General features: G+C 38.0%; 1 protein-coding gene across 1 annotated transcript; it reads right to left on the bottom strand.

Moving 5' to 3' along the window:
* Window positions 1-8,091: 8,091 nt before the first annotated feature.
* LOC116246818 (BTB/POZ domain and ankyrin repeat-containing protein NOOT1-like) lies at window positions 8,092-11,019 on the bottom strand. Its single transcript, XM_031618691.2, has 2 exons — window positions 10,263-11,019; window positions 8,092-9,074 (listed from the first exon to the last, which is right to left on the bottom strand). Exons 1-2 carry the CDS (start codon window positions 10,773-10,775, stop codon window positions 8,175-8,177), a joined length of 1,413 nt encoding a protein of 470 aa, XP_031474551.1. The 5' UTR covers window positions 10,776-11,019; the 3' UTR covers window positions 8,092-8,174.
* Between the last annotated feature and the right edge of the window lie 4,389 nt (window positions 11,020-15,408).

The raw sequence follows: 15,408 nt of genomic DNA, 5'->3' as shown, positions 1-15,408 counted from the left end.
AAGTGAACTTTAATTTTCTATCCAAGATGGTTATCTCTTTTATGGAAAATGATTGCATATTTATGATTATTTTCTTCAGATTTTTCTTATATCCAAGTTACATTTTGATTGTCGATATGGTCATTTTGGTTGACAAATCATTTGCTTTAGTGTCTAAACGATGTTTTTGGTCAAAAATACGTTGTGATGTATCTCGTTTTGTCAAGAGTTGTCATGTGTGTTGGACCTTTAAGAAGCAAAAGCAAAATGTTGGATTATATGCTCCACTTCCTATTCTCAATCGTCTGTGGGAGCATGTGTCTATGGATTTTGTGGTAGACTTACCCAAGACCGTTAGAGAGTTTGGTTCAATGGTTGTAGTAGTAGATCATTTTCTAAAATGGCACTTTTCATTTCCTGTAAGTATGCAACTGATGTTTCCTTCATTGCATCCTACTATTTTAGAGGTGTAGTACATTTCTATGTTCTTTCTTGATCTATCACTTTAGACAGGGACACCCGTTTCTTAGGCCATTTTTGGTGCTCTTTGAGATTTATTGAAAAAAAAGTTGCAGTTTAGCAGTAACAATCCCCCGATGGATGGGCAAACTGAGGTAGTTAATCGTTGTCTAGAGAATCTTTTGTGTTGCTTTGTCAGGGATCATGTCACGACATGTAATGTTATGTTGCCACAAGCCGAGTTTGCCTATAATAATTCTGTTGATATGTTCACTGGTACGACTCATTTCCAGATCTCCTGTAAATGTTGTTGATCTTATCCCCACCCCTCAGTTTAATCAGTCACCACCTGCCATCAGTTCTGTTATTGAGTATATGCATGAAATTCATACCCAAGTGAAAAGAACTCTAGTGGAAATTTACAATGTTTACAAGGCCCGAGTCAACCAATCATGTTATGTTTTGAGTTTTAAAGTTAAGGATGTAGTCATGATCTACTTATGTCGAGAATGTTTTCCTATCAAAACCGATCAAAAATTGAGTCCTTGCAAGTATGGTCCATTTAGGTTCCTCCAAAAGTATAGTGACAACGCATATTTGGCTGATTTTTCGGGTGATTAGAACATGTCGCCCTTCTTTACTATTTCTGATCTTGTGGCATAGTATAAGCCTTCAAATTTGTTGATGTTTGAGTGAGGACGGTGTCTCCCATTTTGTAATGTTAATATTTTTGAAGTAATTTAACCCCGAGACTGTCCTGGAAAGTAGGAGGCCTGTCATTATCCGGACAAAAAGGGAAAAGGGCAAGGTCTAGTGCTTCAGCAGCCTAGCAAATTCTGAAAGTTTATCTAAAGCGTGACGCCAAATGCATGTGCTTTAATAAAATATCCATCCTAATGCTTATCTCCCGTCACCTTCCACATTTTTTTGACGTTTTCTTTTTAATTTTTCATTGTGTGTATATATATATTTTATAACAAAGGTAAGCCTCAACCATCAAACCTGGCAATGACACCCGGGTGAGGGTGGAGTTTGGCTTTGGAAAAAAAGCCTAAATGTAACTATTGAGTTACTAAGTCTCGATAGCATAATAGTATAAGTAAACGCTAAACTAAGTTTTTGTGACACTCGGTCTACATTTTACTTTATTTCTTCATTTGTGTCTTGTTTTGCCTTTCCCACCCCACCTTTTTTGGGTTCCTTCCTTAGATGTGAAACCCATAAAAGTGAGATACGTTGAGACCTTATACTAGATAGGACATCTTAGACAAACTTCCAACGACATTTCTGTGTGCCTCAAATTAGCACCGCCATAGGATTTCCATTAATCATTTCTCTTACATATCCAACACCTTGTGCCTCGAAGAACAGTGATGGGCACATGCTGTGTTCTATAGGAAGAGGAGAGTTCTTCCAAACACCTAACTCGAGTGCTAGCCAGCAAAATTATTCTTCGGGACTTGCAATTGCGAATCTCTAGTATCAAAATTTTGAACATCTTTTAGGAAAATTTTCTGAAGAACTAGTAAAAATTTGATGATAGGTAGGTAGACCTGTTGTTTTCCCATTGCCAATTCTTTAGGTCTCTCTGTTTAGTCAGGAATCCATTAGATATGATGCAAAATAGTTCTTGTTCTACTGTTGATCATTATTTAATTTTGTCGTTCAACAAATTTTTTGCAATATTTTTTACGTATTTATATTGCACTTATATAACCAGTTAGTAAAGTGACTTAACACACATCACTTGTTTGATTTCTATGGATGCTACCTTTTTTTACTGTAAAAGGTGGGATCGTGACACTCGAGTTGAATGATGTACTGTACACCACCCAGGTCTTGATGCAGCGCAAGACATTGGAAGTAGAGGGAATGGGGGGCCTTCATGCTTTCTTTGGTTTTCTTTGGATGGTGAGTTGTTAACATCCCAAAAGCGACTAAAGTGTTTTCTTGTTCGTTCCTTTTGCCACAGACAACGAAGAGAAAACACTATTGTAAGCAACTGGATGTACCATATTTTACTAATTAATCAGCAAGAAAATCATATCCAAACTGCCATCTACTAATCAGCTACTGCTTAATCAAACTTGGAAATGTGTTTCGAGTTCAGATATGTAATTAAATATAAAATCATATCAAAATTTTAAGATTCAGATGTCCATTAGAATCAGTTAAGCACTGGATTTAATAAGTAAACACCTGCACCAGAACTTGAACCCTATATTACTTACTAGTAGCCGTTTATTTGTGTTTGATAGATTCAGATCTGAGATCTGCAGTGAACCAAATGCACCCAATGTGATCCGAATCAATTCAGATATTTTAACGTTTATCTGAACAAATTAATCTCCATTCCGAACTCAATTGTGCCCCGGAATCCTCCCTATAAAATAATACACACCTTTAACTTTGGCAAAGAATGCGACCCGTGAAAACTGAGAAAAAAAAAGGAGCAAAGGATGAGAACTGAGAATTTTTTTTCAATATCGATAAATATATGGCCAAAAAAAGAGGTAAACTATTCCACATTTAAGTATCATTCTTTGGCCAAAAGAAAGCGAGGGTCTACATGTATTTCATATCTCTAGGTGGGCCTACGGCCTCCCTGGGCTGATTGCATCAATTGATTATCTAATTACAGAAAATATTCTTGGTTGGTATGGGCAAATCTCTTATAACATTAAAAAAATTCATAGAATAGCTTTTATTAACCTCTTTCCTCCCACCCTTGTTTTCTCTCCCCCCACTTTTGTCTCCTTGCAAATCCACCTAACGATGAATGTTGAGCAACTAATATCAAGCTCGAATTTCATGTTGCATGCATGAATGATTCATTGGGTAAATGACCGCTGCAGGTCAAGACCTAAGGTTTAAAACTCTTACTACATGGTTAGAATAAGAAGGAAATTAACTATATATTTGGTTTGATGGTTACAGTAACAAGAAGTCTACTTTGGTGAAGCATATTAAGAAGAGGAGTTGCATATACATGGAGTTTGAGTGAACTGCAGATATGTGTGTGTGTGTATATATATATATATATGTATATATATATATATACTCTTAGTACATTTCAATGCCATAAAAAAAAATGCAAACGGACATGAACTCTATAGAAGGCAGCGATAAAACTCTTTTAATAATTAGTTTTGTTCCTGTAGCTTTGCCTTGGACAAAACGTGACACTACTACGATTGCGTTTATGCATAATGTAATTGATCTATTATTCAAAATCTAAACTTTGCGGTGACAAACCGACTGGCTGCATCCTTAGTGCATATATAACACAGTACGTGAAGGTGATACAATAATGAAAAATGGTAGCTAGAGAAGTGAGCCAGGTCAAACATGGTTGCTCCGTGTGATTTCACACTGTAATGCGGAGCCAGAAAATTGTGGTTAAGGGACATTAATTGTACAATTTAAAATTTTTAATGGGTACCAATATGTAAATGAGAAAATTTGTCTTGAAATGTTAATATCAATATAAACACTTTTTGTCATTTTACTTAGTACCGACTTAGCTCTAAAATATGGAGACAAAGGAAAAGAAAAGGGCTTCGACTTTCACCCGGGCTATCGGGCTATCGGATAACCCTCTCTCTCATCTAGAAAATAAAAACTTTTTGTGGCTCTATGTGCGCAATTATCCACACCTGTCTGCCCTGCTCTTATCAGGATTCCGCATCAAAAAGTAATTTAGAAGTGTGTGAATGTTTTGAAGTAAAAAACAAGTAGAAAAGGAAATTTGTGAAAAATAAATTAATTAAAAGGACATGAAAACAGAAATCGTATCAGCATTATTTATGTATGGCACTTGTTATAGCACAATGTTTTCATCATCGAAAGTTATTAACCCATATCGGCCTATTGCTGAAACAAAACTCGACTAATAAGGATCGATCTTAGAAAAAAAAAATTAATTTGGAATTTTAAATTATCTGTTGCACAACAATATGAACATGGGGTGATGTTGGCACGCTTACGTACAATATCATCAGTAAGGATGTCAATTGATCATGTTATAATTGGATGTACTCTTAACTATATCCGCTTTTATGAATGTTCACGTATTTGGATGACTCAAATCAACTGAAGAAAAGTCTACAACATTTATGAGTCCAAATTCACAATCCAATTGAAGAATTTTTAAATTCACATCCCAATGTGCATGTGACGTTTAAATTGAATTAGAACCACATTACAATCTACTAAGAGTAGATCTTTAAAATATATGGACGTTAAATATAAGATCTTTATTTAAAACTAAGACTGATCTGAACCAGAACGGGAATTTATTTGAATCTGAATCAGAGTCTGAATATGCTCGTATGTCATTCTTAATTTGAATACAGTCTGATTTCTTAATCATATGTTAGATTTCTTTTATTCTATGTCTGATTTTTTAAAGCAAGTTCAGTTGGATATCGGTTTCAAACTAGGTTTATATATTGGCATCTCTAAATTAAATATCACTCAATACACCATATATTGGTCAGTAAACGGATATGATGCCCATTGAGGCATGGACAACAAAGTTATCACGAGATCTTAAAAAGAGGATTGAGAATAGAACGACATTGAAACGTGCAAGGTTCATTTTTTAAATTATAAAAAAAATATTTTATATAATTAAGCATTACATCCTATAGTGAAGGATGACGCGTTCCTACTCGATGGTAGCTGTGTGCTTCTTGGAAATCGAGCTTCTAACCTCTTAAAACAATATCGTAAGAAGCAAGCTTCTTCCCAACATATGTGGCAGCTTAGTTTTGAAAAGAAAAAGGAAATGGGTGACCTTGATGGTAGAAACATGCATGCACTCGAAGAAGGATATATCTTAGAGATTTGATTTATCAATTTGGGCGATGTTAAGGGATATATATATATATATATATATATATATATATATATATATATATATATATATATGTGTGTGTGTATGTGTGTGTGTGTGTTAAAAAACATATGCTGGTTAAGAGTGTGGAAGCTAAACCCATATATGGATGGATTTCATATCCTTGATTTTTTTCTACACCTCAACAATAATATAATTCAAAAGCTCTTATTAAATGAATTATGTGATCACATCCAACAAACTTTTTTCTCACTTTGATCACTTAATTACATTAGAAGACACAAGAAGTCAGAGCACACCTAGAGAGAGAGAGAGAGAGAGAGCTGTAAGTCTATGATGCACCTTTAGCAGGTTATTTAAGATATGCAAAACTAATTATATGCCCAATTTGTATGAAATTGTTGCTCTACTTCATAGTCAATGATTGACAATGAAATAATTTTATTGAGCCTGCTTAATTTTCCAAGATCGAAGCGCATCAAAACTAAAAACCCTGCATCAATTAATAGCCTATTATTTTGCATTTGGTATTTGCGATTGCTGGCTCTTTTACATGATCACTTGAGAAAAAGTTCATCCAAACGCTGACACATAGATTTTAAACTAATAGTAATTCCATATAACGACCACTCCAAATTTGGTATTACAACTTTCTTCACATATATAAGGTCTTCTTCATGTTCTAGGACCTTTCTCTTTTGCTGTAAGTCGAATTATAACCAATTTCATCACAGCAATAAATTAATAAAACATATATCACAAACCATGACTGGTTATATATATATATACATTAAAAGACTATCTATCTCCTGCATAGTATGGGATGACCAAAATTCTATCATGGCCACATGACAACTCCTTTTGCAAGATGGCACACTTGCACACACATACATAATCTGTGTGCATGCATGCACGCGTCCACATATCATGCAAACCTATGCTACAGGCTATGTTTATAGAGCCTATATATACTGCTATTTTCGCCTTCACATTCACCCAAGGACAAGCCTAGGGCAGCTGCACATTCTTATGTCATCTCCCACTGCCAACCTCCAATCAACTATATTTATTTTTTTCTTTTTCTAGCTTTAGCAACTTGTATTCCGCAGTCACCAAGAAGAGCCAGATATCTCTTACAATTCAAGATATTCTCAAAAATATTGAGAATTCATATTGTGCTATAATATGACTAAATTTTTGTTCATTGTTGGGGCAGTAACATATTTTAGCTAGGGCTATATTTCCTCACAGCTTTTCTCTGCTAGCATAGGTTTTAGCTGATACATCAATGGCTTAGCACTACCTTATAAAGTTGGTATTTCAATTGGAAAAGGAATTAGCCACATAGCCTATGCTATGTATCTCCTCTCTCTAGGATACCTCTACCAAGATATCTCTTTCTCTCTCTAGCATCCTCCTATCAAAATCTAACCTAACACCTACATATATTTTGTTTGGAAGCCTGTTGTTAAAAAATGAGTTTGTTGAACCCAACCTATCATAAAAAAACCTTCAGTTTGTTGATATTACAATTGTTTATCATTTAATATTTGTCTAATTGCCTATGCTCCTCTCAAACAAATCAGAAGTAGTAATAAGATTTCCTAATTTGTACATGTGTGTGAGTGCGTCATTGACTATATATTCCAAGAAATATATATATATACACACACACACACAAAGAATAATGACGACTACTCTAAGCTGTCTAACCATTCTAAAAGCTCAATTTCCAACTCGCTTGATGTGCAAGTTCCTTGAATAGGTGGATGACATATAATAATTTGTGTCAAAAAAACTTTTGACATGATAATATATATTTGTGCGGTTCATGCTACTGAGAAGTGGTATATCACAATGTCATAAACATCAATGAAAAAGTTAATAATTTTGAGAATAAATAATGAGATGACCAATCAAATGGTTATCGTAGTACAACACTGACTAAACTGAGTGTATCCAATTAATCGAAGTAAACACTAGTAGTAAATTAAATAATCACATGTATGTAGGAGAATGATTCATGAGAGAACGGGAAAACTTTCAAAGTAATTCTGTCAAATTAAATGGAATAACTCATTTACACATGCCAAATCTGCATTTTAAGGTCAAACTGTCAATTACCATACGCATTTCTGGAAAAATAGTTTTAACATACAGGACTCTAGTCAGATGACGTTCCTAATAATTTTCATGGGTTCTCATGTTTCACGTCGTTTTTAAAAAGCCTGAAAGAACTGCATGGAAAAAAATAATGGAAATTAATGCTGTTCAGAAAATGGACTGTATATTATATGTGATAGTAAAACCCTCTAAATGTGGGGTTTGGGTTTGATATTCCTATTAAAACTGAAATTTCGCACATATACAATATATCATTTCCATGTCCTCCAACAACATGTCATGTACAAAATTGCTGTTTTTAAATTAGAAATACAGTTATTACTCTAATTGTTTAGGAAAAAGGACACTTTACATATTGCATGTTGTAAGCCCATTAGTGAAATTGATCTGATAAAACTACAATCAGTTGATATAGTTTTTTACATTTATTTGGCGTGCACATTTTATAAACTTATATGCAAGTTAAATAGATAACAAAATTACATCAACCTATTTATAAGTTATTCAATTAAATTACAAATTTATAAGATGTGAAATGGAAAGCTACTAATATATATATATATATATATTCTACGTAGCATGCTGACCAAAGTTAATCCATTTATTAAAACTATAACTTGATTACGTTACAGACTTCAAATTCATCGTCTTATATGTTATATGATCAGCAATTAAGAAAAGGAAAAGTTGAAATGGACATTGTCGCATCGATTCAGATCTTGCTAGTAAAAAGGAGAGTACAGAGTGCAATTGGCTAGAACCCGTGTGAGTAGAGAGACCCCGGAATGTGATGACAGTACCTATCACCATCGTTTCCGGACTCACCATCGTATTTACAAGCCAAATCTGCACCACCAAGATTGAGATATACCATCTGACCGGTTTCAGTAGCTGGGGTTCCGCCGCCGCCGCCGCCGTTGCGTTCGTCCCGGGAGAGGACTAATGCCGCAGATTGGACCAGCTCGAGGCAGAGCCTGAGCTTGTTGGGCTCAATGTGGGGGAGGCAGGGAACTGCACCTTTGAACAGAAAGTCGGAGGTGAGCGACCGAAGAATGTCGATGGGCGTGGTGCCGTCGGCGGCCCTGACGTTCGGGTCAGCGTGGTGGTCCAGCAGCACGGCCACCATGTCCGGGTTCACCATTTCTGCCGCAATGTGGAGCGGCGTCTTCCGGCTGGGCTCCGCCCGGTGGTTGACGTCCCCGGCTCCGAGTTCCAGCAGGGCCTTCACTACCTCACGGCTGCAGTTGGCGACGGCGTAATGGAGGGCGAGGGCTTCGTCAAGGTTCAGGCCTTCCCCCATGACCATCAGCTTAACAAGCTCGACGTCGGACGAGTCGAGGGCCCGCTGCATCCGCCGGATCTTCTGGGGCTTGTCGTCGCAGGTGGTGGCGGAGGGGGAGGAGGAGGACGTGGCGCCGCCCATATCATGGAGGAGGGAGCGGCGGGTGAGGGTGGAGTTGAGGCGGAGCTCCTCTATCTTGGAGACAACGTCTATGGGGAGGTGCTTGGAGAGGATCTCTGAGGGCAGGCCAGAGTTCGCCACCAGGTGGGAGCAAGTTGACCAAAGGTGGTGCATCTCCTGCTTCCTTGACGACATCAGCACCTTCATGACATCTTCAATGGAGGCCTTCTCCACCATCGTAGCTAGCTGCTTCTGCAAGAAACCAAGGCAAGAGATTCTATCTATTCGTTAGTACCATTGGTTTCCTTTCAAAGATTTTTGAACTTGGTTTTTGACTGACACTATTCTTGCTTTATTTTACCATAGTAAGGAGAAAAAAGGGAACCGATAATAGTGAACTATTATCAGTAAAAATGAGATTGTCCTGCCTGCAATCAGCAAACAGGAAAGAGGCCTTGTTTTTTTCCTGTTGCCCATGGAACTTATTTTTGTTGGTATTGAGAGGAAAAGGGAACCGGCTCCCGAAAAATGTCTTGCACACACTCATTAATGGGCGATAGAGAAGTGCAGAGTACCCATTTTGGAGTGAGCAAAAGTATATCACATTATTGTGCCTGTCATGTGAGCGTGTCTCTGAGAGAGAGACTGTGACAAGCTTTTTCCTACAATGTAGAAGAGCGTACGGTCCCATAGAACTTACTTCGCACGATGGCAACACACTGACCTACAAGAAGGAAAAAAAAAACAGCAAATAATTGGCAAGAAAGTCTTGTAGGTTTGGGATTATCGGCTAAGCTTCAGTACTAAATCAGGAAAACCCTGAACTTGAAGTGCATAGTTTTCCTTTCAAAAGATGAGAGGAACTTAACAAGCCTGCTGATGTCCTAAATTGCTGAAAGAACAACTCCAAGGAGAAACACGGCGGCCAAGAGACCCCTAAAATCACTCTTGAAAAGAAAAGGTCCACTAATCCATGGCGGAAGGTTCATTGAACCCCTAAAGATAGCTACTAATGGACCCACCCACAAACCCGTGTTAACTTAGAATAATCTTATCAACCTCAAGTGCTTAAAAATCTCATAAAATCCAATCAATGTTGTGGAAACAGAGAAACAGGAGAAGAAAAACAATGAGATGTTTCAACCGTTTTGAACTAAGAAAAAGCAATAAACCGTTTTTCTTTTTTTTCTTTTTTTTGCCTTTTCCTTCACCGGACTCCAATTCCCATCGTTTCTGATTACAAAAACCCCTACAACTGCAGAACCCCATTTCCTTATTCTTCATCTCTCTTCTTTCATCATCACAGCAGGAGACCAAGACGACCAACAAAAGAAAGAAACACCACCATGGATCCATCAGAAGAAAACAAAAGGAGTGAAGAAGGAGGTGCCCAAAAGGAAACAGCAGGGAGCGCAGGAGGGAAGAAGCACAAAAACAAACCTCAATGAGGCGCGCCAATTGCTCGACGCCGAAGTACTGGGAGGCGGCGAGGGTGTCGAGTGCGAGCTCGATGGCGGAGGTGCAATGGGCATGCCAGCACCCGCGGTCAGTGCAATTGGGCCTCGCCTCGTGCTTCTGCGGCACGATGCTCACCTGCCCACTGTACAGAAACTGCAGCAGCAGCAGGAAGACCTCGTATCCCACCGAGTTCACCGGAATCACCTGCGCGCAGGGCACGGCCATCACACCGGGCCTCCCCGAGGCCGGCCCCGGCTGCTGCTGCTGCATCATCCCCCTCAAATCAACTCCCAGTCCAGCTGCCGCCGCCGCCGCTGCCGCCTCAGGCCCGCAGAAGAACTTCCGGAAGAAGAGGCTCCTCGCCGCAAGGATGCACCTGTGGGCGTGCACCAACCTCCCCTCCACGCTGAACGTCACGTCGCTGAACGCCTGCCCGTTGATCAGCAGGTTGAGATAATCCAGCGACAAACACTTCATCGATTCCTCGAAGCTCATCCTTCTCTTTCTTCTCCTCTCAGACCGCTCAAACACTTTCTTTTGATAGACAGATTTGATTGGAAAGATGGTGGTGGAAAAAAAAAAAAATTCTGATCTCGTTTTCTTGCTTTCTTTCAGTTGGGATTCTTCAACTGATGATTGACGATATCATCTGAAAAACAGTGAGATGAACTCAGCCTTGGGGTTTGGAGAGAGAAAAGAGAAACATTCAGTCGCTCCATTGCTGATGGGATGCCTAAACATATTATATTCATTCTCCTTTTGTTTTTATAAGGAGACATTATTCAATTGTATTAATGTGGGGAGGGCGGGGGGAAGAAGTTTGTGTGGCCACGATGGGCGGTCATGGTCTGAAGGAAAGGAAAAAAAAATTGGGCCTGATTCTGCAAATAAAATAATTTGGTGGGTATGCAATTACGAAACTACACCAGGCCTTTCCATGGAATTACTTGGCTGTCCTTTTCCCTTTTAGTAGCTAAATCTTAATTAACTCATTGACTGAATTGGGTATCCATCATTAGCAGCCTGAGTTCTGCTTTTGGAGATTTCTTTTTCTTTCTTTTAAATCAATGTTGGTTAATATTGACCCCTTGTGTATTTCGCATATTTTAAGTTCACTTTTTTATTTTAAAACGCAGAAAGTAGCCATGTTTTTGGTATTTTTATTAATATAAAGGGCTGATACGGTCCAAATTGGCAGATGTAGGGCTGGTTCTAGTGATTTAATTTGAGAATTGACTGATATCTGAAAGAAGCAGCTGTTGGCTCTCCTTCAGCACCAGGCCAATACATGTATTATATATGTTCTTGACAATGGAGGTTGGTGGGGTTGGAGAAGCTTTTTTATCCTCCATTCCAATTACCACCGGCCAAGGGGTCAAGCTGCATAGCCTTTTATATATATAAAAGTAAGTTGCATGATTCTAGACAACCAGAGTCACCATTAGCTATACACTTAAGGCTAACCCAGCCTCACCGGAGGTGCTTAAGGTGTGTGAGCTGCTAGCAAGGAAACTGAGCCTAACCAAATAAATCATGAGCCATATCTAAATTAAACTGACCTTGGCAGTCGCCAAGTAAGGCTTGACGGAACCGAGACAGCCAACTCCGTCCAAAATTCAGGTCAGCTGGCTACTTATCCGGCGTCGCTTTTCTTGGTGCTTTCTTTTCAAACCGAGTTCTTTTAACGACGTGATGTCATTAATCAGTTATATGAACGCACATTAATTTAAACGTTGAGAAAGATTTGGTAACTTTCCGCTTGTAGACTGAGAAAATGGCCGGGGAATGGGATCTTACTATGGGCACACGATAAAGGTTGTCCTATGTGATTTTCTTTCATTTCAACTTAGCTTTCTCTGTTAACTGATAGAAAACAAGCTTTCAAATCCAAATCTAAATTTAAATTCAAATCCAAATCCAAATCCAAATCCACCTTTTGGCAGTGGCTATATCTGCTTTGGTGGAAGGGAGTGAAGTGGTAGCCGTCTCAGTGGGGAGTTGAGCCCACCCCACGATTTTGACATGGCGAGTGCGGGGTGTACTCAATAATTGAGAGGCCCAAGGAGTGAAAGCCACTTGACACAAACACGAGAAGATTTTGGGTGTGCGATTTCTTCCATCATTCTGTGCTTAAATTAAGACGGCAGATTTGGCAAGAGGGTAAGCGTGAAGGGGGCTTTCTTTGCCCTTGCTTTTCCCTTGTATGCCCACAAAAGGCACTATCAAACTTTTCCCTTTCTCTTCCTTCAATCATGTACGGCCTATTCCCTCAGCCCCCCCTTGGCTGTAGTGGTACCATCGGTGTCGGCTTAGATCATAGGGATTCGAGACTATATATATATATATATATATATATATATATATATATAAATAAAGAGAGAGAGAGTTGAAATAATAAAAAGTTAGTTTGAATTGTTGGCTAAAGGATATTTTATTAATGTCAATGTGGGTAAGGGTAGGGGGAGATGGAAATAGATGAAAGGGTTTAAGCTCATCATGCCCCCAAATCCCTTGGATTGACCCATCACTGACCGTCTTATGATTTGAAACACACGACATGACGTTTGACAAGTCATTTTTCTGCAGATGCTTCTCCCTGTTACTCGGCATGCACCTGCCAGCCTCTGCTGCACAAAATAAAGTATGCGTGTCATGCGTATTCTTTATTCATGAGAAGCCATGCCTCCATGTTTCTCCATGTTATACTGCACCGCATGCATGTCCATATATGCAGTATGCTTCTGCTAGACACTATATTTGCAATTATGTATCAGTTCCTCCTGGATTTTGACGACATTTGAGTTGTTTTGAACAAGTTTTATCCTAAACATGCAATCCAAAAAGTTAGATGAGATAGATATTAATCCATCTTTAATAGCTAGAAACTTGCATTTGTGGCCTTTTACATCGTTCCAGGATGACCTGTAAGAAGATAACATTATGTCTATATTACAAAAGCTTGTTTGATCTGCACTAAACTCACCAACAAAAGATTGGTATTTATCGATTCAACGATGTAGATTGAGTTTACATGATTATATCAAGCTAAGAAGTGTGATTTTATGCCACCTAAATTGTCATGTTTGGTTATTTTAATTTGACGACCTTGGAAGCTTACATACATTCAAATCCTAAGGCTTAACCTTGGACAAGATGTGGGAACTACCAAGTTGGAGTGTAGTAGGGTTAGAGGGAATTCCTTATGGAAAAGTGAAATGCATAGAGATCTGAAAGAACAACGATAGGTAAAAGCACTTTATTGGACCGACGGTGCCATAGAAAAAAGAAAGCAAGAGGAGCGAATGGAATTAGATACCCTAGTAGTCCTACCTACCCGTAAACAATGAACACTAGGTGTCGTGTGCATCGACCTGTATAGTGTTGTATTAGCTAAATCCTTAGGCATCCTGCCTAGGGAGAATGTTTGCAAGATTGAAACTCAAAGAAACTGATGGGTTCTACAAAAGTGGCGGATCATGTGGTTCAATTCGATGCTCAACAAGTTCTTTAAGCCTAACCGATAACTAAATTCAATAGGCCATATCAGAAATTTCTCGCGAAGAGGCACTAATATTTAATTTTGAAACTTTAAGGGACACTTATATGCAAAAGAATAAACATCATGACAGTAGCCATTAAATAAGGGCTGGTGTGGGCAATGGCCCACATCAGTCAATACCTGACTCCGCTACTAGTTTGACATAATAAAAGGTTAATTAGACAAATTATTAGGGTCACAATGGATCATTCAAGTGCAACGCTTCATACTCCTTTTCAAAAGAAAAAAGAGAAAGCCGCTTTGATATATGAAGCATTGAACCCGAACAAGGTACATTTGGTGTGCCAGCAGGGTTACCCAAATCCGGTCATTGTTGAGAGAGCTGGAACCATTTAATTCGGCCAGTCAACATGGTCGTGTATTGGCTGTCTCACCAATGCATTTGACATGAATGCAATGCCATTTATTGGTTATTTACTAAGCCATATAATGCATATTTTTCATTAACTTTCATCCCTTGACAACAGTGAGAAGCAATATTCTAGTAAGGAAAGCAACGGGCTCCTTCTTCTCTTCTTCCAAGACCGAGAAGGGCGAGGTTTTGAATCAAGCAAAGCCTTTACTTATAACAACATTTTGAAAAGGAGAAATTAAAATAAAGGTTTTTTTTTTTAAAACCATGCCTTGGACTTAGCACGAAACTTTATAAGTTGGTCACCAATGTACTTATCCTCTCGTTGAACATGCTTACTGCCGTCTAATAAGTTTTAAAATATACCAAAGTCAGAATAGAGGGTACTGACTGGAAGTTTTTAACTTTGTCTATGTGGTATGACTTTCCCAACTGCACAACCAATCAACCGCTCCAGTTATTAAATTTTATGAATTTATCTTATAAAATTTATCGCTAATAACTATGTTAATCATGACAAGTTTGACCATGCAATACCTAACTAATGTATAGGGAAGCTGAAATCCTTTGGTCATCCGTTCATCCAGTTTTTCACACATGCAACGTCCTGATACAAATGCATCGAGCTAAAGTGTGAGAGGTTGGGCCACCAGGACGATCATGGAAATCCACGTTATTTATATATATATATATATATATATATATATATATCTAGAGAGAGAGAGAGAGAGAGAGAGAGAGAGAGAGAGAGAGAGAGAGAGAGAGAGAGAGAAAGAATAATTCACAAATATCATACTATTTAGGTAATACACAAAAACCAGACAACTTAAATTTGTGCTGAAAATTAATTTAAATAAAACTTGAACATCATATTATCATATTGTGTTAATAAATGCTGGTTTAATGCAAACCATGTTTTTGTTCATCTTTATAAAAATTTGATTTTTCTACTATCACATTTTGATATTATAAGAATCATTTTTTATTATAAAAAACTATTAAAGTGAAAAAACGACTAACTTAATACATGTTCTTCACCAAATAACTCTTAAGATCATATCTATAAGGTTATATCACAAAAAAAAAATTAATTAATTATTTTTAATGGATCTGGCTTTTTGTCCCCTACCAAAGTGGTCTGGGATTTACCAACCTCTCTTTCTCTCTCTCTTTATATATATATATATATATATATATATATATATATATATATATAT

This window comes from Nymphaea colorata, chromosome 2 (genome assembly GCF_008831285.2).
Source record: "Nymphaea colorata isolate Beijing-Zhang1983 chromosome 2, ASM883128v2, whole genome shotgun sequence".
NCBI lineage: Eukaryota > Viridiplantae > Streptophyta > Magnoliopsida > Nymphaeales > Nymphaeaceae > Nymphaea > Nymphaea colorata.
Note: the sequence above shows the minus strand (reverse complement) of the source record. Positions and strands in the feature narration are given on the sequence as shown.

Bases quoted from the DNA above. Each gene is read 5' to 3' on its own strand.
- LOC116246818 (XM_031618691.2), bottom strand. From the start codon at position 10,775: ATGAGCTTCGAGGAATCGATGAAGTGTTTGTCGCTGGATTATCTCAAC. The intron at 9,075-10,262 runs GTTTGTTTTTGT...GGTTTCTTGCAG, and splicing joins AATTGGCGCGCCTCATTGAG to AAGCAGCTAGCTACGATGGT.